This window comes from Diceros bicornis, chromosome 17 (assembly GCF_020826845.1).
Source record: "Diceros bicornis minor isolate mBicDic1 chromosome 17, mDicBic1.mat.cur, whole genome shotgun sequence".
NCBI classification, from domain to species: domain Eukaryota; kingdom Metazoa; phylum Chordata; class Mammalia; order Perissodactyla; family Rhinocerotidae; genus Diceros; species Diceros bicornis.
This window is the reverse complement of record NC_080756.1, coordinates 62071085-62094622: the sequence shown is the minus strand read 5'-3', so window position 1 is coordinate 62094622 and position 23538 is coordinate 62071085. Positions and strand designations below refer to the sequence as shown.

The 23538-nt window shown below is 45.0% G+C and overlaps 1 protein-coding gene across 16 annotated transcripts in view; it reads left to right on the top strand.

Moving 5' to 3' along the window:
• MICAL3 (microtubule associated monooxygenase, calponin and LIM domain containing 3) overlaps positions 1-23538 on the top strand; it is a 215204-nt gene that overhangs the window by 92073 nt on the left and 99593 nt on the right. For 10 of the 16 annotated variants that reach the window (XM_058559164.1, XM_058559163.1, XM_058559165.1 and 7 more), the window contains 15 exons: positions 828-1035; positions 2986-3102; positions 3523-3624; positions 4188-4343; positions 5366-5466; positions 7859-8116; positions 8426-8541; positions 9498-9624; positions 10646-10742; positions 12973-13120; positions 15477-15673; positions 17226-17338; positions 17431-17493; positions 17974-18147; positions 19647-19730. In XM_058559164.1, the coding sequence (XP_058415147.1) occupies positions 828-1035; positions 2986-3102; positions 3523-3624; positions 4188-4343; positions 5366-5466; positions 7859-8116; positions 8426-8541; positions 9498-9624; positions 10646-10742; positions 12973-13120; positions 15477-15673; positions 17226-17338; positions 17431-17493; positions 17974-18147; positions 19647-19730 (2061 nt within the window). Of the gene's footprint in view, positions 1-827; positions 1036-2985; positions 3103-3522; positions 3625-4187; positions 4344-5365; positions 5467-7858; positions 8117-8425; positions 8542-9497; positions 9625-10645; positions 10743-12972; positions 13121-15476; positions 15674-17225; positions 17339-17430; positions 17494-17973; positions 18148-19646; positions 19731-22822; positions 22922-23538 lie in introns of those variants that run through there. The other 6 variants (XM_058559169.1, XM_058559168.1, XM_058559176.1 and 3 more) reach the window with 4 other exon arrangements.

Sequence of the window (23538 nt, the reverse complement as noted above, 5' to 3'; positions counted from 1 at the left end):
GTTGCAAATGACCTCATGACTATGTCATTGACGTCCTTTCATGAGCTTTAACTTGCCCTGTGTGGATACCTAGGGACCTACGCCTGGTGGATTTGCATTTGGGTAGATATTCATCAGCAAAATTCAAGAAAGTTAAAGGCATGACTTTTGTGAGTGAGTTCTGGAGTATTATTAAGAATAAAAGGAATTCAAGGCAAAAGCATTGCGTCTTTCTTTTCTTCTGCACATGCCATGCCAACTAGGTAAGATAAGTGTCCAGCGTCACCCTGAGTACTTCTCTAGAATATGGACCTTCAAGACCATTTCCCTGGACTTTCAGTCTAAAGATGGTAATTTAGAACTCTTTTCAGCACATAAAACTTTGGCTCTTGAAAGTTGCCTCCTGGGAATCATTGAGTGGTAGACCCATTGCAGGACTCTGATTGCCTGAACTATGTATTTAATAATCTGTGTCTTTCCTTGGACAGAAATCTACTTGACTTAGAGACCTTCCAAATTGTCTTCTCCTATTGATGAAAGATGGGATGTGATTTTCAAATCATTTGCTGAGATATGTTGCAGGCCTACACGGCAGACATGTGCTGGGATTACGTCCAGCACTGATGATGAAGAGTCTTCTCTGTCCATAGCAATCACCAGCTTTTCTCTCAAGCATTGCACATGTTCTCCTATGACCCAGAAGGGTTTGAAGGTTTCATGGTAGTGGGGAGAACAGCCCTATTTGGGGGCTTTAAGGAATGATAGTTATGAGATCATGAAACTTTTATAGAAATGTGATCTTTCTCAAGAGGTGCTGCCTATGCCCTGAAAGCAGTTGTGTTTTTCAGTGTCTCATCATTGGAGCTGGCCCCTGTGGTCTCCGCACAGCCATTGACTTATCCTTATTGGGAGCTAAGGTGGTCGTTATTGAGAAACGAGATGCCTTCTCCCGCAACAATGTCTTGCATCTCTGGCCATTCACCATACATGATCTGCGAGGTCTGGGTGCCAAGAAGTTCTATGGCAAGTTCTGTGCTGGAGCCATCGACCATATCAGTAAGTAAAGCCAGTTCTGTAAGATCCCACCCCTACCCCCTACCCACTAGTTCAGTAGAAGGAGACAAGCAGATTATCTGTGGAACTCATAGTCAACAGCCCAATTTGTTCTGATATCATTAGTATTTATTGTATAGAAAACATACTCTGCTTGGAGTCAAAATATCTGCCATGCATTGGTTCTGCAACTTAGCACTGTTAACTACAAGGGTATCTCCTATGACATGAGTTTAGCTTAAGGATTTCTCAGTTAAGTCTTGAACTCTTAATGAGCACTTGCAGTGGTGGGACAGGCCTTGGGGCCAGGCTAAGAAACAGAGGACCAGTTTGGGTCTTGAACCCTCTGGTGGTTCATAGTCCAGTGGAAGAAGCACAAGTCATGTGGCTCTCTATAGTGTGATAGGATAAATGCTCTACTAATGTAAGAAGAAATGTTGTGGGGACAGTCCTGGGGAAATGACAGTTGTAGAAGAAGCAGACTCCTAGTTTGGTCGTGAATGGCAAGTCAATAATGGGATTGCTTTGATTAGGTGATTCTCAGGAGGTCTACAGCCTGGATAGCTCTGGCTACACCCTTGTCATCTGTAAGCTCAGCTTGGGCCTATGCTTCTCTGAGATCCTATAGAGTAAATAGAAGTTAGTGCAGCCAGTGGTTGTTTTCATGACTGTTAAGTGACCTATCTGAAAAGCGATTCAGAAGAGACAGTATCTACATTATGAAGTTGAAGTCTTGTTTATTGATCATCATTAATGATTCCAGAGAAGGTTATCAAGGAAACTTTTGTTCTGAGCTCCTCCAGATGTGTCCTGTAGATACATTCAACAACTGAAGCTTTTGCTGTTTGAAGCAGTTGTGCCAATTTATCACACACTGGCCAACAGCTGCCACATTCCACTGGCAGAGGAAGCATTCTGCCCATCTGTCAGGCTGTAATGTGTAAAGCATCTTGGAACTCTGTCGTCTGCAAATAGAAAATGTGTGCTACCATGGAATTTAATGAGTCTATGGGAGTGTGACTCAGAGGGTGGTGGTTGCGGTAAGCTAGGGAAAATGACTGAGACGACTTACAGGAGGATTGGCATGTACTCCAAGCAGATTAGTCACAGGCTGCAGCTAAGATTGGTCTTAAGTGAGGACCAAGGGTCATTAATTCAGTGGATTTGTCTGCCCTATGTGTGGCAGGGTTTGTCTCGGAGCTGAGAGGGTCCTACATCAGGGGCAGATTTTTATCTCAGTATACCTGGGGCTGCTGCTCAGTATACCAGTGCCATTTCTGGCACCTGGTAGGTACTCACTGGACATCGAATAAATAAATACGTCTCACTATGATAATGAGCAAGATTTTCAATCATTTTGAGCCTTGGTTTCTGCAGCTGTAGACCAGTGGTGGGAAGGGGAATGGTAAGAGATTAAGGTTGGATTGAGGTGTCCCCTTCTAACCTTATAAGAGTGTGTAAAAATCAGTGAGGTAATAGGATGAAAGAGAGATGCTGTGGGAATCTCAGGAAGTAGTATAGCCCCTTTGTGTCAGAAAAGAAAGCACACCCATGGGTGCGCATCTTCTGCCTTCTATAGTAAGTAGCATGTCCTATCAGGATTGTAGATTCTGCTAAATAATTGTGGCTCTGACTGAATCGGGGGGGATGGAAAGGAGAGTCTCCTGTTGGCCACAGTCTCATATTGTCTCAGAGCTTTCAGTTGTTGTGAACATCTAGAGGTGGGGTGGCCTTGTGTGTCTCCAGAACATCTCTTGTGCTGAGTCATATTTGCCCTTAAAAAAAGAAAGAGAGAAGCTATGGAGCATGGCTTGGAAAATGTCTCCTGCTACAGGAGGCTTTGAGAATCTGAATAAACTGCTTAGGTGGACAGGTGGGAACCTGAGCAGTGACTGCTGACGAGTACTCTCTTTTCAGTGTGCCCTGACTTGTGTGATCTTTTTGTTTACCCAGGTATCCGTCAGCTTCAACTAATACTTTTGAAAGTAGCCTTGATCCTAGGCATTGAAATCCATGTCAATGTGGAATTCCAAGGACTTGTACAGCCTCCTGAGGACCAAGAAAATGAACGTGAGTTGGACAGATGAAGGAGGGATAAAAGGGCATTGAATTGGTGAGAAAAGATGAGATCAAAGGAGAAAACTTTAGGAATTTGCAGGTTGTTTTCAGAACTAGTTCAAGGAGCTCCTCCATTTGTACAGCCTGTATCTTCTGAGGAACTTTTGGCTTAATGAGGAGGCCTTTGACATGGTATTAGACATGGCAGCACTGCAGCGCCGGCAGTATTCTTTATGGACAGTAGTATGTGGGAAACTTGCTTTGTGGGCCTCTTCCAGGCTTCCTTCTTTCTGTGGGTTTGTACCCCGCGCTGTCACACCTAGTGTTTCTGGCTTGGGATTGTGTGCAGTCTGCCTACCAGGATATCTAGAGATGCCTTACTGGTATGAATAAGGTCTGGGTAATGACCTGCATTTTGGCTTTGGTCTACAGGGATAGGTTGGCGGGCACTGGTGCACCCCAAAACTCATCCTGTATCAGAATACGAATTTGAAGTGATCATCGGAGGGGATGGCCGTAGGAACACCTTGGAAGGTATTGGTCAATGCTCCTTTGCCTGGTTGATAGCAGAGTGAAGGGTGACTCTCTTCCAACCCTGGCGTGTGAGTTTGTGTCATCAGAGTCCACACTCCTAAGAATCTGCATATCTGTGCTACCTATTCTAATTGAAAGACAGGCCCCAGCCTTCCCTTAGCCAGCTGGTTCTTGGGTCACTTCTTATAGGGCAGTCTTGTTAGGGTACTAGGAGGCAAGCTGTACTTTGAGCTGTCGGCACTGCAGGATTAAATCTTAAGTTTAATAAGCAGGTGGCTTCCCTTTTTTTTTTTTTAATGGAATCCCTAGTACTGAGTAATATTCTGGTCAGATTTCAAATTGTTTATTAGTGTGTGGGAGACCTGGACTTCTTTGCTGGATTGTTACATTCTTTGGTAGGTAAACACCTTATTTTCAGATAGAGAAGAGCTGCCCCCAGATTCTCCCATTGATTCCCACTCCCCACATTCCCTAATGCCTTCATCAACACCACTCCTGTTTGAAATGATCTTCCTTCTTCCCTAGCCAGCTATTACTACCTCTGAAAATTTCTTTCCTTCCAGGATTTCGTCGGAAAGAATTTCGTGGCAAACTGGCCATTGCCATTACAGCAAATTTTATTAACAGAAATACAACAGCAGAAGCCAAAGTGGAAGAGATCAGTGGTGTGGCTTTTATTTTCAACCAAAAATTTTTCCAGGAACTGAGGGAAGCCACAGGTTGGTATAGATGCCTCCAAAGCAATAAGGATAGAAATTTAAATAACCACTTGTGATTGTTCTCTGGAGAGTTTGGTGGGTGGGTGGTCATTGGGGTTATTGTTGTGTTGTTTGCACTATGTTCCTCTTCACTCCCATACTTTGTTCTTAGCATAATGCCTTCCATATCACTTATCTCCTACTCCAGGGCTCTTCATCCTCATCACTGTGCCTGGGCTGCTCTGGGTTTGGTTTTTACTTACCTGTTTAAGTGGTTTTTTTTGCCTTCTACCAACTCTTCTCCAGCCCCTTCCCATGTGCCATGGCTCTCAGTGATGGTGCTTGGTGACGGAAGTGGTTGGTTGGGAGTTCTCTGGTTTGTTGAGAACCTAGCTTTAGGCATTGAGTATGTAGTCTTCTTTCCGAGTTCCAGTTTGGTCTTGAAGTAAGCCACGTGCTAGATAGGAATGAGATTGTCGTATGATAGCTTTTGAGTAGATTAACTTAGATATTTTGCTGTACAAAAATGTACAGTACATTCTCTGTTTTCTAGAACATGATTTCTTTCCATTACCTCTGTGTTTTTAGAGTAATTGAATTAAAAAGTCAGTAGTTCACTCCCTGTTTCCAGGCATTTAGTTGTCTGTCCTGTCCTTAAGAGTCTAGGAGATTCCCCCAGTTGCCTTGAAGACTGTCAAAGAGGTTTAACCTGAGAACTAACCCAGACCCTCTTACTAGAGGTTAACTTTTCTTTTTCTTCCCATCCTTATATTTCTGCTTGCTATTGATCATTGTCTTTAGGATAACTTAGGGTGTCCAGTGAATTAGAGAGCAGTGTGAGGGTAAACACAGCTCCCTTCTTGTCATGAACGGGATGTGCAGGCAATGAGAGTCTGGGCTCAGGCATCTTTTTTGTTTTCTCTTTTCCTCTCTGGAGTTTTACAGCCCTGGTCTCGGTGGACCTATGGACAATCTTTATGCTACCCTAATGTATCTTCATCTCAGCAAACCCGTGTTTGCATGCATTTGTTCTCTGGTTGCAGGTATCGATTTGGAGAACATCGTCTACTACAAAGATGACACGCACTATTTTGTTATGACAGCCAAAAAGCAGAGTTTACTGGACAAAGGGGTGATACTGCATGTGAGTGATGGGTTTTATGTTGTACCGGTTAATGTGATCACCAAGAGAAAGAATTTTATTGTCTGATGAGTTTTCTGCAAGGAAATGGAAATAAGTACCTAACTCACTCCTGGGAACATGTACTCCTCTGATGTTTTTTACTTTAACTTTTAAAAAATCTTTTATCATGGAAATTTTCACATGTAAACAAAAGTAGAGAGAATTGTCTAATGAACCCCATGTGCGCATTATCTAGCTTTGACAGTTATCAGCACATGGCTAGTATTGTTTCAGTGGTGCCCCAGCCCACTCCTCACTCCCGCCATTGGACTCTTCCAAAGCAAATCTCAGATATCATTTCCTGCATAAATATTCAGTTTAATTTTAGGTGATTTGGTTTGTGGTTATAGTGAACTCTATATACGACCAATTATTGGTTAGTATTTACTAGGTTGTCTTTTGGGAAGAGGTGATAGAGGGAAGGGAGTTTTATCCAGAGGCAATAACTCGTGTTTATGGGCTCCTGAGAATGGTTCTGGATTTACTGCAGATATGGCTGTCAGAGGTCCAGGGAACACTGACTGGATAGGGCATATTTAGGCGTCTTTATGACCTAACAATAAGGGCTTATTGTCCATCCTGAGCCAGGTCCAGCTGAGCATTTTTACCAGGTGACTCATTGTGTGATGTTCCCAGAGATGATGATCTGAATATGAAATCAGAGAACCACAGGGTGGATGGTTCCTTGAGGAGAGTTTCTTTAAGTCTTTTTTGGTCTCCTTGGTCTGAATGTGAGAATTACTGTCCCTGTGTGATGAGATGGCTGGAAGAGGCACCAGATGTGCTGATTCAAGCTTGTACAGTTCTTACCACAGACTCACAGCTAGATTTCAGGGTGTCCTTGATCTTTGCAGGATGATAATGAATCACGTCACTTCAGTCTGAATTACACGGTTCTATCTAAGAGCAGTGTTGGGGTGAGCTGATGAGCACGTGCCTGTAGCACAGTCTCCTTCTCACCCGTGAACCCTGTGTCTATTTCTCGGCATAGTGGTCCTTTATGTATCAGGAGAAACAGAGCAGTCTGTACAGCCCATTCTGCCAAGAGCACCAGCCAGGTGTATTTGCTTGGATGCTTTATCACTGAGAAATAGCCAAGGAGCCCGTCGGTAGCCTTGGGACTAAGTTAGGACTTGAATCTATCATTTTAGGCAGAACTCTGGTTATCAGTTGAAATTATGTAAGAGCAATCTAGAGTGCCAAGACCTGATTTACTTTTCCTTTTTATTGATATTTTTAGAGGGCAGGGACCATGCCTTCTGTGTGTACTGCTAAATACTAAACCCCTTGTGGCCACTTATTCAACGTTGAACAAACACTGTTTCCAGGACCAACTCGAGTGTTTGTGTTTTGGCTTTTAACATCTTGTAGTGGTGGCTGAAAGTGTCATTGGGGCACTTGGAAACCTGAGGCCCTACTTTAGGAGAGTAGACTTGGCTCAGTGGCCAGGAACCTCCAAACAGAAAAGTTGTCGTCCAGTCCTTATGTGGAAAGCCCTTTTCTCTCATGAGTTTTTCTTAGCTGGTGGGTTTCTGTGGAGCCTTTCACAATCTTATGTGTGATTCTGAAAACCTTTCTTCCATCTTCAGTATATTTCTTCCCAGCCCCTGGACTGCTATTGCTCCTCCCTCCACATCTTTTTGGCACTGAAGCTTTTGGGTTCTTCCTTTGCGTTTGATGAGTTATGCAAAGTTGAGTGCGTGATGTGGTCCCGGTTGCCAAAAGCTATTTGCTACCCAGAAGATAATGATTGCTGATAATAATATAAACTGCAAAATGCTTTTTCAGTTTACAAAGTACTATCACATAAATAGTTTTATTTGGTATTCAGAACAACTCCATGAGGGGGGTTGGGCAGGGTCACAATAGTGACTTGCTCCAAGTAGCTGGCAAAGCCAGGGCTGTGTTTTTAGGCAGCAAAGCCTATGCTTTAGAAACAGCCTTGCTCCTTTTCTTTCTTCTTCTTTTTTTTTTAATTTTATTTATTTGTTTTTGCCCCCAAAGCCCCAGTAGATAGTTGTATGTCATAGCTGCACATCCTTCTAGTTGCTGTACGTGGGACGCGGCCTCAGCATGGCCAGAGAAGCGGTGCGTCGGTGCGTGCCCGGGATCTGAACCCGGGCCGCCAGTAGCGGAGCGTGCGCACTTAACTGCTAAGCCACGGGGCTGGCCCCTACTCCTTTTCTTTTTAATTTGTGTAAAAGACTTATTTGGGATATGAAGTCACTTTAGGGAGAAGGGAAAGGCTGTGGAACTAGGTTCTGTCTGACGCATGTAGTATGGCTCTGGCTGGCCGGGCTGGGACGTCCTTGCCTAGGCTTTGCCATGGAGCCTTTTCTCTCTCTGGAGACAGGACTACGCCGACACAGAGCTCTTGCTTTCCCGGGAGAATGTCGACCAAGAGGCTCTGCTGAGCTATGCCAGGGAGGCAGCGGACTTCTCCACCCAGCAGCAGCTGCCGTCTCTGGATTTTGCCATCAATCACTATGGGCAGCCTGACGTGGCCATGTTTGACTTCACTTGTATGTACGCCTCCGAGAACGCTGCCTTGGTGCGCGAGCAGAATGGACACCAATTATTAGTGGCTCTGGTTGGGGACAGCCTCCTAGAGGTGAGTATTAAGGACGTCAGCACCTTAGAGCAGAGGCGATAATAATTAGGAACCAATCTGGGTGTCCCAGCTTGTGGAGTGAGTCTCTGCAGCATTGCGTAGCGCAGTGGGCTCCCTGCAGGAGTTACACCAGGAAGTAGGGGAGGACTGCAGGCCACGGGAAACCCAGGGTGTATGGAAATTCTGCAACTTTTGTGACTTGCCCCTCTGCCAGTTTGTGAAGTAGAAAAGTCCAGCATCTGAACAGTTGCCAAAAACTATTCTCAAAGGTTATTTGTTTTACTTCTTTGTTTTTTGTCTCCTTCATAGCCTTTTTGGCCAATGGGAACAGGAATAGCTCGGGGCTTTCTAGCTGCTATGGACTCTGCCTGGATGGTACGAAGTTGGTCTCTAGGAACAAGCCCCTTGGAAGTCCTAGCAGAGAGGTAATGGAAACTAGCAGGGGGCCCTCTGTGAGAAACCTGGGAGTGACAGGTGGTTGGCTCTTCAGGCAGAGTATACGTTCTTTCTTCCTTCTCTCCCTTTCTTAATTGAAGATGTTTTCATATTTAAGAAAGGAAAGGCAAGATATTTATTCATAAAATCATAGAAAGTTAAAGATCACCTAATCTAGGTGCTCTTCTCTTACCCCTCTCCAAGTTAACCTTGTTACTGGCACACGGTAGCTGGATCTTTGTACCATTGAAGGACGGCATCTGATCCTCTGTGACAGTTACATGACCAAATACAGAAAATAGTACTTTACGTCCTCTGTCTGTAAACTAGAAACACGTACACGGAGGGAATCAGTGTGGTGGGGGGACTTACTGATATCAGAGAGGAAATTGAACAAGACTGAATTCAAAGGAAAACACCAAACTGCTTGTAATGTTTCTCAAACTCCCAAATGTCAGATAGTTTGAAGCCGAATATTGCAAATGAGGTAAGACTTATAGGATTTGCTTGCTGATAAGGAACAAATGCCTTAACCAGAAGAATTAGAGAAGTAAGATTTCCTGGATGAAATTGATGGTTGGTGTCATTTTAAGTCTGTTACTTAAGGTACTCTGGGTAAATTTGGTGGCAAGTTCTTTTTTCATCTGTGATTTTCTTAAAAATTAAATATTGGCATACTTGAAAAAACAAAACAGAAATTCATTGCTCTTTAAAGTAGAATCTGGCTTTTTATCGCTGCCCCCAGCAGTGTATTTGCTCTTCTCAGCTCTGAACCAGTCCAGTGCCTGTGGGATACAGGGCTGATGTAAGGTTGGAGGAGCCCAGTCAAGGATGAGGATCTGTTGTATCCCTCAGATGATTGGGGACTGTAAACAGTGGCAGTGTTGTCAGAGGGAGGAGCTGTCTGTGGTGCTCATCGCTCTGAGTGTGTTGTGTGTTGTTGCAGGGAAAGCGTTTATAGGCTGCTGCCCCAGACCACCCCTGAGAATGTGAGTAAAAACTTCAGCCAATACAGCATAGACCCTGTCACCAGATATCCCAATATTAATGTCAACTTTCTCCGGCCAAGCCAGGTAAGAACCTTCTAGTCACTCATCTACATCTGGGCCCATTTTCAGGACTGGCCAGACCTCTGAAGTATTGAAATGTGTCTATTAATACGAAACATGTTCACAACACTTCCTTCATAATCCAAGTAGATGCTTTCTGAATTGCCTAAAGTAGATGTTATTTTCCATCAGCGGAATGAGCAGCTAAGGCAGACAGTTATTGAATGACTTGCCAGAAGATCAAACGTGATGGAGATGATGGATTCCAGACTTTATCGCAGGCCTCCTAATTCAGATTGCAGGTTGTAGGGGAAACAGCACTTGTTCACTGGTCAGGAACTATGACTTCTGCTGGCATTATCCCACCACTCACTTGTGACTTGGACAGGTCGTTTCACTTTCTCTGAACTGCAGTGTCTTCATCTCTAAGTGGAGATGATAATTCCTGCTACTCACGGGATGATCGTGAGGGCAAATGAGATTGTTCACTTGAAAGAAAATTTGAAAGGTCAGACACTCTCTACAAGTGGAAGACATCATTGGTCCATTTTTTGTATTACTGAACTGTTTCTCAGAATGTCTGAAGCCTTATTAGTACACTGAGAATGACATTCTATAAATCCCAAAGAGCCCAACAATTTTCAGAAAGCAGCTCATTCGACTTATTTGCCTATGTTCTAGTGTAATTTGTTGTTCACTTTCTACCTGAAGTTTACACCTTAAGGCCTCTGTATTTGTGTGTGGTCCATACGGCATCTGTGAAGCCTGCTGTTAATGGGCAGCATTGATGATCCAACAGAGACTATCAGAGGGACTCCCTGGCTGAGTAGCTAATTTTTAGCACAACTTCTTACAGTTAAAATGTATTTGTTTATATGTAGCCCCACTGCATTCCAGAAAGGATTTAAAGGTCATCATCATCACTTCTTTCTAAACTGCCCAACCTGCTATCCCAGTCTTTCCTCTCAGTCATTCTGCTGTCAGGTGGGAATTTGTTACTTGGTATTTGATTTTCCTTCTTTGGGACTTTTTATCTTTCTGCCAGGTACGCCATTTGTATGATACCGGAGAAACAAAAGTTATTCATCTGGAAATGGAGAACCTGGTGAATTCCCGAACTACCCCGAAGTTGACTCGCAATGGTGAGTTCTGATAATGGCCTTTTGAAATACAGGTACCCTGTTCCGAGAACTCTGTACTTACTCGTCAGTGTGCACAGTACTGTGTAAGGCAGTGGTTCTCAACCAGAGGTGATTTTGCCTCCCAGGGGACATTTGGTGGTGTCTGGAGACATTTTTGATTGTCATCATGGGGGTTGGCTACTGGCATCCAGGGATGCTGCCAAACCTCCTGTATGCACAAGTCAGCTCCCACAACAAAGAATTATCCAGCCAAAAATAGCGGGAACGTGGAGGTTGAGAAATCTCGGTCTAAGATGTTATGTGGGTATAGAGAGAAATCAGATACAGAGCTCTTGAGAGAGAGAGGGAGAATGAGCACACACAACGCCAACTAAGGTTTTGGGGGAAGGCTTTATGGAAGAAGCAGTGGCATTTTAGCTGAGTACTACAACACTGCTGGGATACAGTGATGGAAATAAAGGCCATTCCATATTTTGTGTTCATTAAAGGGCCCCTGAAGATTTTTTTAAAAGGAGAGTGACGTGAGTATACCTGGTCAGCTACATGTAAGATAGTATGGAGTAGGGGAATGCCAAAGGCAGTGGGACTAGTTAGAAATATGTTACAATAGTCAAGCTAAAAGTGGTAAAGCCTGGATCTGGTACTGATGCTGAGGATGGAGAAGGGAGAAGGCACTGGCGCATAGATGAACTCTGACTTTGGGGCCAGGTGCAGCTGGGTCCCAGTCAAAGCTTTGCCATTTGTGAAGTGTGTGGGCTTGAACAGGTTATTTAGCATCTCTGAACTTCAGTTTCCTTGTCAATGAAATGGGGGTAACAAATACTCACCTCACATTATGGTCATAAGGATTCTGTAACAGGTAGAGAGTTTTACTGCAATGCCTGGCATATAGTGGGTGGTCAAAAATGGCAGCCATTTTGTCATTGCCATTATTAATTATGAGAGAGAATATTAAGGAGCCAGAATCAATAGGCAGTGGCAGTTTGGTTGTACTGTGCGTCAGAAGATCAGTTGTGGACCGTGCTTGCCATCAGTCTGAACAAGGAAATGGGAGGGTAAGAAAGTTTGAGTTCTGTTGTGGGCATTTTGAGTTTGGCATGCTATTGGGATATCAAGATGGATATGATGACCAACAGGCAGTTGGAAACATTTTCGTCTTTCTCCATTGGGATGTCTTCTTGAAAGCAGAGAATATATCTTTGTTCACTATTATCTTAGAGCTTGGAATATTGAAGTTGCCCAATACATATTGCATCAATGAATATATAGACTTAGAGACATCTGAATCAAGTTAATTTCTGAAGCCAAGAGATTTACATTGTTGACACCAGAAGTGGTTCTCTGTGTAGTTTCAGTATGCATTTTCCCTGAAAGACTTAAATGAAACAGGATTTTTATGATATGCAGTTCTTATCTTATGTTCACAAATCACTAAATGACTTAGTACAAGGTTAAATATATTCAGCTGCCTAAGGTAAGGGAACAGACTTTCTTGGTCACAATATGAGTTCACAGATTCTTCTGAATGCTCCATATCAGAGCTCTTCTGATGCCATTAAGAAAAACGGATTTGCATAAAGGCTCTTCATGTTTTAGAAGACATATGAATGAACTGGAAAACATCCAAGTGTATGTGCTTACATATTCAGTTTTTCAAGTTGTGATCATTTATAATACAGAGTGCCAAGCCTGGCCTGAGATATTTATCTGGTCTGGGGTCCTTGGCCTGGCCAGTGTAATTGTATAGAGCTTCTTCACTTGGCACATTGCTTGGTACCTTAGAAAGGGTGGAACCTTTTCTACTCTAATCCTCCTAATGTTACTTTGAAGGGAAGGAGCTTCCCCAGAAGCTTCTCCAGGGGAATCTTAGGACCACTGCAGGTGGGGATGACAGCCTCAGTAGATGGCACGCTCCCATCTCAATCAGTGTCCAGAGCGCTGCAGGGACACTGGGCTTCAGCAGGAGCAGGTCCAGATCACCCAGTTGTGACTTAACCCATCTGTCAGGGGGATGGACGTGACCTTGGAGTCTGGGTAAATTGGTAGTTTTTTGTCTACCTAAAATTCCACTATCAGGATACCAGTTACGTAGCCTCTTACTTTTGAAAACCAGTGATGACTATTTTATCCCTACCTTCAGTAATTTTTTAAACTGGATGTGTATACTACAAAGAGGATCCTCAATGCTACTCAGTGACCACACTTCCAACAATACTTTTTTTTGTTTTAGAGTCCGTAGCTCGTTCAAGCAAACTGCTGGGTTGGTGCCAAAGGCAGACAGATGGCTACCCAGGGGTAAATGTGACAGATCTCACCATGTCTTGGAAAAGTGGCCTGGCCCTGTGTGCGATTATCCATAGATACCGCCCCGATCTGATGTAAGTTGTGACCAGACTTTGTGTTTCGTTGTATATTCCTGAAGGATCTCAGAGTACCCTGCTATCAAGTAGCCAAATTTTGTACTTTTTCCTAGAATGAGATACATAGTAAGATGCTTTCTCTAGAAGGCAGTCATTAATTTTGTTTTAGTTCTGTTTCAAACTCTTGATGTCAAGCATGGTGTAGTTCAGCCCAGGAATGACTAGCTGAGTTTCTAAAACCACAGCACTCAGAACGTCAGAGGGGCTGGCCCCGTGGCATAGCGGTTAAGTGCCTGTGTTCCGCTACTGGTGGCCCGGGTTCAGATCCAGGTGTGCACCGATGCACCGCTTGTCCGGCCATGCTGAGGCGGTGTCCCACATACAGCAACTAGAGGGATGTGCAACTATGACGTACAACTACCTACTGGGGCTTTGGGGAGAACAGGGGGAAAAAAGGAGGAGGATTGGCAGTAGATGTTAGCTCAGGGCTGGTCTTCCTCAGCAAAAAGAGGAGGATTGGCAATAGATGTTAGCTCAGTGCTCATCTTCCTCACAAAAAAAAAAAAAGAACATCAGAAACTGGTTTTAACACCCACCTGGCCCTGTTAACTTCACACAAAGGAAAACACAGTTAATTGGCCCCAGGTTGAACTCTTCACTTCAGCCAGCTCTCAAAAATGCTGTTGGTCCTGAGGAAAAGCTGGCTGGAACATTTGGCTGGCTAAAGGCAAACATGTCACTACCAACAAAAAAGGAAACAGTGAATCCTCACCCGATTTCCAGTGGCTCACTGGAATTCTCTCTTTGGTAAAGGACTGCACTTTTTGCAAACATCCTCTGTCAAGCCCCCGAAACTCAGGTTACCTTACCCATCTACACCAGTAACATCTCTTCTGACCATTCTTTACTCACCTAAATGCAGAATCAGTACAGTACGGTGACCCCAGGTCGACTGTGGTGACCAGTGCACTCAGATTGCCCCCGTAGGCTTTTGTTACCGTGGGCGCCAAACAGGAAGATGCAGAAACAGAGGCAGAGTGTGTTGAATTATTTTGGCTGCCTGTCCTTTTATCGTTAGGTCCACTTAAGGGCCCAATTTTATGTGTGTTTTTTGTTTTAATGGTTGCTTAAGGAATCCTCAAAGACACAGTTCCTGTTTATATTAGATTGTAAGTTAATGAGGCAAGAGCTGGTAAAAACAGCTTTACATAGTGTGATTTAGGAATGGGAACTTCTGATTTGCTCGGATAAAGGTAAGTGACCTCTGGTGCTCCTGTCCCTTAGCTCGTGCAGAGGGTGGCAAAAGATAGGTGAAAGAAGGGCTTATCACCCCCACCAAAAAGATGTGGGGGTAGGGGAGCAGCTTGAGAAAGACTGTGATCAACAGGCACGGAAGTGCTCTAGAGGAAGGGCCAGGTGAATCAGTTCTATTCCAAAGGGAAGGCAGGGGGGTGCGGGGTGAGTGTGAGGTGAGGGGACACATTCCTGGTAGATCCCACCAAAGGCTGCCTGGAGAAGGTCTAGGGGATTTTCTTGTAACAGAACACAAAGCAGTGAGTAGGTAACGTGGCACTGTTTAGACTACAATGACTTCACTCAGGATGAGGCCTCCATGGTTTAATAGGCTTAATCTACAGAGAAAAGGAATTTAAAAAAATGAAAAACTGCTGTGAGTCAGTAGGTTAACACAAAATAAGGCCTGCCCAGTTAATCTGAAATCACCTAGAGAAGAATGCTATCAGTCTTGACTTGACTGAGTAGCAAGAAGCTTGAAACCCACTGGGAAATGTTTATTAATCTGAGTACTTGGGAAAACTCAGGAAATTTAGCAATGGAAAAATCTTTTGAAGAAGGTTTTGGAATTTCCTTTCAAGTAGAAGTCTGAGTAAGATTTATCAGAGCTGATTCAGGGCATCAACAGCTTGTCAGGTCCAAAGGACACAGTGTGTGATGGGCCCAGGCCTTAGAAGCGGTCTGATCCAAGTAGGATTTTTATCATTATTGAACATTAGTTTCATGCGTGCAGTCACACACAGGTGCGAGAGAATACATGTTAAAGGTAGTTTCTGTTCTTGAGCTTACATTTTAGTAAGCAGTTTATCCTATTGGAAAAATGAGGGTAGTTTTTCAGCTTTTCTGGTTTTTCCTTTATGGGTAGATCTTTAATCTTTCTTCTCCTTGAGGATGGTTTGTATTTCTGTAGTAAAAGGAAGGAGACTAAGAGAGGAGGTAAACAGGTGTGCTCTCAGATCTCAGTGAGGCACTGCACCCTGGATTGTAGCTGAAAGACCAATGATGATGACTCTATGATGTTGTCTTCTGGTGTGGGGACAAGCAAGTCATCTTAACATGTTTTCCTTGTCCTGTTTCTCAGAGATTTTGATTCTTTGGATGAGCAAAATGTGGAGAAGAATAACCAACTGGCCTTTGATATTGCTGAGAAGGAACTGGGCATTTCTCCCATCATGACAGGCAAAGAAATGGCCTCGGTGGGAGAGCCCGACAAGCTGTCCATGGTGATGTACCTGACTCAGTTCTATGAGATGTTCAAGGACTCGCTCCCCTCCAGTGGTAAGGGCCGGCAGCACTGCTGCGCAAGTCCTCTGTTTCCTCTCCGCTGCCTGGATTTTCTTTCTCTCCTTTACCTGTGTCCTTCATCAGTACCGCCAAAAGCAAACCTGCACTTACCCTGTGATTTTGCTGGTCAGCTATCAAGATAAGTCCCTGGGACTTTGCCCTATTATTTTTCCCTTCTCTACTAGTGTTTTCTTAACCACTCATTCCTTCCCAAATCTTCTCACTAAATCTATGAGTATGCAAAAATCATTCCTGTCCAAATTTTTTCCTTGACTCTACCACCTTGTCATACCCTTTGTCTCAGAACCAGCCTTTTTGAAAAGCGGTTCATGCTGGTAGCTCTCCTTCCTTGCTGCCTAAACTTGGAAATACTGTGCAGCCCAGCTTCTGTGTTTACTGCTCTGCCAAAACTGTTCTCCACAGTCCTGAAGAATCACCAAATCCATGTCTTTTCTCGTTGCTCATCGCTCCTACACTTGACTTTTCTGCATTGTTCAGCACTGTGAAATGTCTTTTTTTTTTTTTAATTCTCCCTTCTTGGCTTCTGTGACCCTATTCTGTATACTTGCCTTATTCTCTTTCTTCTGTAACTGTTCCTTCTCTGATCTCTTTCTTCTCCTACCTTTTAGTGTTTTCCAAAAATCTTTTCTTGGCCCTCAGCCTGCTGCCTCAGTCTTTCAGAGTGCTACAAAAAAATATTCCTGTTTTCATTTATTGTCCCTTGGAGTAAGTATAGGATAATGCTTAAGAGTGTTGACCATGGTACCTGACCTGGGTCCCAGTGTGTCCACCTGTGCCACCTTAGGCAAGTTACTAAATTTCCCTGTGCCTCAGTTTCCCCATCTGTAAAATGGGGATTATATATACAATTAGATTGTGATTTGCTAAGAAGAATGGCAAATGGAAGCAATAAATGTCAGCAATATGTTTCAATTATTATTTTTAAAATTACTATTATCACTAATAAAACATTGGAACCCACAGAGTTTGTGGTTCTCTGGTATCTTCCAGCCCATACTCTGTAGATGTCTGTGGCTTTTTCTGATTAAATATGTAGTTCTTACAGCAGAAGTCCACAGCTCTAATGTCGATAGACCCATTCAGGGAGAGCCCCCCTTGTGTGCAGCCAAGTGCATCGTGTCTGCGTACCACCAAAACCAGTGACCCTGAGCTACATACTCACCCTTCGTTCTCTCTCTGCCCTGAAATTTTTCTCCCAAAGGTGAGGCTTCAGCACTCTCCAGTAACTCACAATCATAGGCAGAATTCCAAATTTGAAAAGCAAAATTGGAGGTTTTTGTGACTGAAGTGAGTTGGGAAAAAGAGTTAGTTTTGTTTTTGTGGATGGAGAAGAGAAGGCTCAGCGTCCAGACCTAAGCGTGCATTTCCCTTGTGGAGTTTCCTGCTGGCGTTCCTCGTGCCTCTGTCAGAGCTGATGGACCTGCAGAGCTCTCTGGGTTCTGGGAGCCCTCTGCCAGGAGGACAGTTCTGGTCAGGACTGTGAGGCCCATCCAGGGCTCTCCCCAACATTGCTTTCTGTTCACAGACGCCTTGGCCCTGAATGCTGAGGAGAAAGCAGTCCTGATAGCCAGCACCAAGTCCCCCATCTCCTTCCTAAGCAAACTTGGGCAGACCATCTCTCGGAAGCGTTCTCCCAAGGTAAATGGAAGAGGGTTTTTTTTACCAGCTGCAAACCTGATGACAAGGTATAGGGTCTAGGATAATGCAGTTTCCTTCCTCTCTTGGTGTAGGATAAAAAGGAAAAGGACTTGGATGGTGCTGGAAAGAGAAGAAAGACCAGTCAATCGGAAGAGGTGAGAATTATCTGAGGTTTGTAGAATAATTATACTGAATTGCTCTTTTTGGCTGAAATCTTTAATTTCCAAATTGGTATTGCTAGATCTTTTCATATTCATCTTTTATAAGAATTTTTGTGCACAGATGCTTTTTCTGTGGGCTTTTGTCTTTGTTTAAGTTTTTGGAGAGCATCCAAGCAAACATACACACAAGTGCACTGGGCTTTCCTGTCTCTTTGGAATCACACATTTGGCAAAGGACAGTGGCTTTCCTGGGTATGACAATACCAGTAAAGTGCGGCACCTCTTGAGACTGCCTTGCACACGGGAGTCTTGCTGACCCCATCTCAAGATTAGAACCTGGAGGAGAGCTGTGAAGCTCAACCTAAAGCAGAAATGCCACTGCTGTGTCGGACACTGGTGGCATTTCTTTGAGGGAAGGGCATTTGGGGGGCTCCTCTAACAGAAGCTGGTTCTTGGGTGGTCGATGTTCATCAGGAGGAAGCACCCGGGGGTCACCGAGGAGGAAGGCCCACCCTGGTGAGCACTCTGACAGACAGGAGGATGGACGTGGCCCTTGGCAACCAGAACAAAGTGAAGTACATGGCAACCCAGCTGCTGGCCAAATTTGAAGAGAATGCACCCCCACAGTCCACTGGCATGAGGAGACAGGTAAACCCCGTTCCACACCTCACCGGTCCACACTTGGTCTGGCCGCATAGGAAGGAGGGATTTTTCCAGTCGAGTGAGACTGAGTATGTCACAGACCCAAGCTCTCTTGCGGTCGAGACTGCTGTCTGATCTTGCCCTCGTCTCGCTATGGCAGAGAAGAGTGTTTCATAGGCTTTCAGGACTGCTTCATCCTCACCGTTCAGGTCCGAGGTGTCTGTGACAAAAATCAGCAGAGGGATTTTAAAAACATACGTCTGTTTCTCTGTACAGATGTACATGTTCACATACGTACATCCATATTTAAATTATAAAAGAAGTTCATGCTAATTGAGGAAAATGCTGAAAAGTGTAATAACAGGTCATTAAGGCACCCATCATCCTGTTAATATTTCTTTCTTGTCTTTTTTTAGTGCATTCTCATTTTCATAGTCGAGGTCATTCTTCACGTACACTTTTCTATTCCGCTTTCTTCATGTAACTTTGAGCATAGTTCCATGTTCCAGCCTCTTTACAGGCGTCTTCCAAAATGTGTGTGCACCATGCTCTCTGAACTCTGCCTCTAGTGCTGGGTGTTAAGTTGTTTCTCTCTTCCGTGATAAAGTACAGGGGTCAACACTCTGGTGAAGAAGCTGCTTCTGTGTATTCCAGATGATTTTCCTGGGCTGTTCTCAAACCAGGTCGTGGGTATGAACATGTTAAAGGCTCCTCATGAGTCCTAACTTGGTTCCCAGAAGTCGTGCCTGGGAGTGTAGACAGGAGCTCTGGACTTGCGATGTCTCTGTTAGGCCTCGTCTCTCCCCTGCTGTCTGACAGTCACTGAGACTTCTTAGAGGACTGCCAGGATTTTGAGATTCACACTGAAGTCTCTTATCAAACTCCCTGGTGACCTGAGAGAGCGCCCAGAGGAGAGGGAGCTCATTCTCTTCATTCTTTCTCTTCTTCTCCATGCGCATCAGCCATTGTTCCTGTGCACCCAGGGGTCAGACTGACTGTGCTTGCAGTCTGGCTGTAATTAACTTCTTCTCACATCTGCTCGTTGGCTATTGGTTTTTACACTTCAGTCATTTTGTGCCGTAGCTCACAGAAAGGATGACACTATTTGTTGGTAAACATTTAAGGTGGCCTGGCAGCTCTGATAGCCCCCCCCAGGTAGGCTGGCATGCTCTCCCTTAGAGGAAGTGTGCCCCTGAAAGAAGGTTGCTTTCCTTATTTTGAGTGGAAAGATTAGTTTTACAAACCAGAATTAGTAGTTTAGGTTCAGAGCATTGAACTGGGGGAAAGGATAATGAGAATTACAGCTTCTGTTTTCTTTTTTTTTCTTTAGCATTTGCTTTTGGTTGGGGTAGGGTGTTTCATTTCCTTTATAGGTATAACTTTCTAAGAATTAATTCTGTCCCCCCCGCCCCATGAATACTTTTTTTGTGCCTTCTCCTACCTTAATGTATTTTATTTTGTTTTGTCTCCATGTCCTGCCCCAACCCTTGGCCTATGTGTCACAGCCGACACAAGAGCGTGGGGTCAGCCAGCCGTCCTGCTGCCTACCTGAGCAGGGTCGCTCTGCTCCCACCCCCCAGTGGAAACAGGTAAAGGAACTGCCCAGGGGCCAGAATTGATGCTGCCTCCCTGGGCTTTCCCACCCCTCCTCCTTCTGAGCCAGCCAGGGTTGGGGCCTCCTCTTTAGAGTCCTAGTTCACAAGGGCAGAAGTCTCTGCTCGTTTGAGAAGTGACCCTGCAGAAAAGTTTAATAGACAGTACTGATTGTATTGCATGCTTTGTTTAATTCCTTGGGATTTGAGAAACCAGTTAAAATAGTGGGCTGTTAATTTGGTTTTGAAACGAGCTGAAGCTATGTGGTAAGTTGTTCAGGCACCTTAGCCTTGGGGGTTTTAGAACCTTTGTTCCAAGTTGACTTTTTGCTGACATCTGTCCTCATGACCATTGGAGGGAGAATCTTGAAATTGTCGAGCCTGAGAATTGGGGCAGTAGAGCCTTTCATGTTAAATAGGAAAATGTTATCCAAGAAATAGTCTGGACCTGTTATTTTTGTTTCAAACCCTGCACAGGGATAATCATGGGCATTTCCCTGGTGTTTTGTCTACATTTAAAATACTCTCTGGAAATTTTCACTGAAAAATTTGCAGGACCTCCTGGAAAGCTGTTTCTCCTAAGCAGTACAGAATAGGACAGAGAGAGAGGGGAATGGCCCCTGGTGGCTAACAGGAAATCCATCAGAGGGATTCGCGGCCTCCACAGTGCTTTCTCCCGTGTCACAGTTGAGCAGGTCCAGCCCCAGTGAGCGTGCCTGGGCTCTCTGCCTCGTGCTTCGGAGTCACGTAGGCTAAGACTCTGAGTGGTCCTAAGCGGACCCTCCGCTTCCTCTTGTGCTGTAAAGTGACAGCTATGGCTAGGAGACTCTGGGGAGTGGCAAGTTGGGTTTTATTTGAATTATATTCGGGGCAAAATGTTTCTTTCTAACCTTTCTTTTAATAACGTGCCTCGTTAAAGGCAGGGCCCGCGAGGCTGAGGTGGAAGCTCAGGAGCAGCGTCCACACTCGGCAGAAGCCGAGCCACCTCCTTCCCTGTGCTCGGGACGGGGGGTCTTCTGAAACAGAGGAGAGCCTCAGGGATTCACTTCCATTTTATTTTCTTACCCTTTGCCTTGAAGTCTAGGTGGAAGGTATGATTTTGAAAGGTAATCTTTAGTTGAGGATCTGCTGAAGGGGAAAGTGAACTCGAAACTAGATTCCACAAACTCTAGATTCTCATAGTGTTGCAATGGTTGCCTGAGGTAGATGGAGCACAGGAGAAGGTGCATCAGGTGTAATACACGCAGACAGGTGAACAGCTGACTCTAAACGGCACGTGCCTGGAGCAGCCTGGGTGGGCTTGCTGGGAAGTCTTGGGGCAGGAATTGTGACCCCAGGAGCCTGGTGCAGTGGAGGCCTCTGTCCTGGTGAAGATCGGCATGCCGGTTCACCACCTGATGGAGCTGTACTGAAGGGGTGTCAGGAGCCCAGTGTTTGTGCTGCGTTTCTCCTGTTGGCGAAGCATCTGGTAGCCTCTCGCCTTGTGTGGCTGCTGCCTGGAGACAGACAGCTAGCTCGTCCTCTGGGTGATTTGTGATCCCAGTCAGGGAAGTAGAGCATTGTGAGGCTGTGCAGGCAGCAGAGCAGAGCCATTCATGTCAAGCCTGGGCTTTGTGGGATGGGCACAGAGAGTGCAGGTGGAAAGAGGAGCTGGGTGGGTAGGTGAAAACCACAAGAAGTGAGCTTCCTGTGAGATCCTGTGTGCCTCGTGTTGTGTGGAGTTGGGAATTATAAATTTACTTGGCTGTGAAAGAACTGTAACTCACAGTTCTTATATCCACGTGAAATGTATTATATTCACATCTAATTTTTTCTCAACACTAAATCAGGGATGGTACTCCAGTGGTGCCCTGGGGCCCTCTGCTTCTGACTCACCCTGACTGGTAGCCCCTAGCAGTGGGGCGGGGCCTGATGGGCAGCACCTTATAATAAGACGCACTTTGTGTTTCTCTTGAAGTGATTCAGATTGAGGCAGGAGGGTGTGGCAGGCACAGCAGTGATGGGTGAGTTGGCGCAAGGACCAGCTTTAACTCAGGTCACAGGATGGAAGAGGGGAAATGAACAACAGCTCTGCTTGCCAGGGACTTCTCTTTTTTTCCTTCCTGCGTAAACACTTTGGCTCTTCTCTCCCCACTCTTTTGTCTTTTGATCTCAGAAATGCATCTTGTGGGCAGACTCTGCACATTAACCAGCCTTGGTTTGGAAGTAGATTGTCATGTGAGGTCAGAACAAACAGTAACACTGTTCCCCCTGGCCCTCACGACTTCCATAGCTTCTTCTCCTGCCCAGGCTTTGCTGTGTGCTGCCCACACAGTCGTTCTGGGCATGAGGGAATTGAGGGCTCCTCTGACCGAGGAGCGTGTGATTTTTTCTTAAGTACTGAAGGGCTCTCTAAATCATAGACAGCTTCACAAGGAAGGAATACAATGCAACATGGGCAATAAAAAGAGGGCAAAGTAGGGAAATGGGCCATGGACCTGTGTATAGTGCTCAGTTAGTAAAAGATCTTTAATTTTTAGATCCTGTTTCCTGTTCTTCCTTGTATTTCCTTGGTAGTTTTCCAGAACCTTTTGAGTGTGAGTAAGGGGACTAAGGAGAGGGAAGCCAGGGCAGGATGTTGTCCAAGGTGGGCCCTGAGGAGGAGCTGCTCTGCTGCTGTGGATCTGCAGGTGACTGGGCCTGTGGAGGCCATCTCCAGGCTCCCTCGTGACGATGGCCTAGGTGCCCTTCTTCTCTGGTTATAGCCAAGCCCATTCCTTCTCCCCCATGACTTCCCTGATAAAACCAGCAAAGAAGAATATACCCTTGATCCCTGGCATTTAGAAAGTGCTACACTCATGTTCTGACCCCAAGACCAGCTGCAGAGATGACCTATGTGATCTACACCAACAAAGAGTGCGAGTCTGGCCTGGAGGCCAGCAGAACGCTGTGACAAGCCACCTCCCATGTGACATGCAGTGAGGGCAGAGGGGCAAGGAAGGGGGCCTCTGGGATGCTTTTGGCAAATGCCCTTTGTCCTTCCAGAACCAGCCTAAACGTGGCCACTGTTTCACCAGTGTTCTCTCTGTTTGTGTCTGTCGGTGTAAAAGCGACGGGAAAAGGAGCATTCTCGGACGTGCCCCAAAAAAGTGATCGCACTTTCTCCTCCCCCTACTCCACTTCCCTATCAGGCGCGTGGCGGCCAGCAGGTGATCTTCTCTGCATGCTCCATTGTCCTGTGTGTCTTCCTGCCTGCCTGTGTAGGTGGCTAGAGCAGAGACCAAATCAAGATTCCCTCTTTTCGGTGATAACTGTTAAAAAACAGAAAGACCATTTGTAGAAACCATCTGTAGCAGAAGCAACCTTTCTTGCTACAAATGAGCAATTCCACAAGGGACTTCAGGATAGTGCATAATACATTCAAACCCTGTTTAGTCGTCTTGCTGCCCAAGGAGATAAAATTAAGATGAACTTTTAGATGCTTTCTGTAGGGCCTCACTATATGAGTTTGGTTCCTTTTGATTTTGAGAGCTCTGCCTCTTGCTTATGCAACTTCTGCCAACGAGCACCTGCCCTTCCCATTTGTTCCACTCACAGTGTGGGCAGATCCTTCGAAAACTGCTTTATAGAGGAGTTAATGACAGACGTGGTCACTGAGGACAGTGAGCGTACGTTTGCAGCAAACACACGCCAAGTGTGCTTATAGCGTGGCTTTGTTGACCTCTGTAGTATGTCCCTGTAAAATAAAATACTAATTTTAAAGGCAGGATCTATGGAAAGACATGTTCTCAACTAAGGTGGTCGATTTAAAAGGTGACTGCCAGCG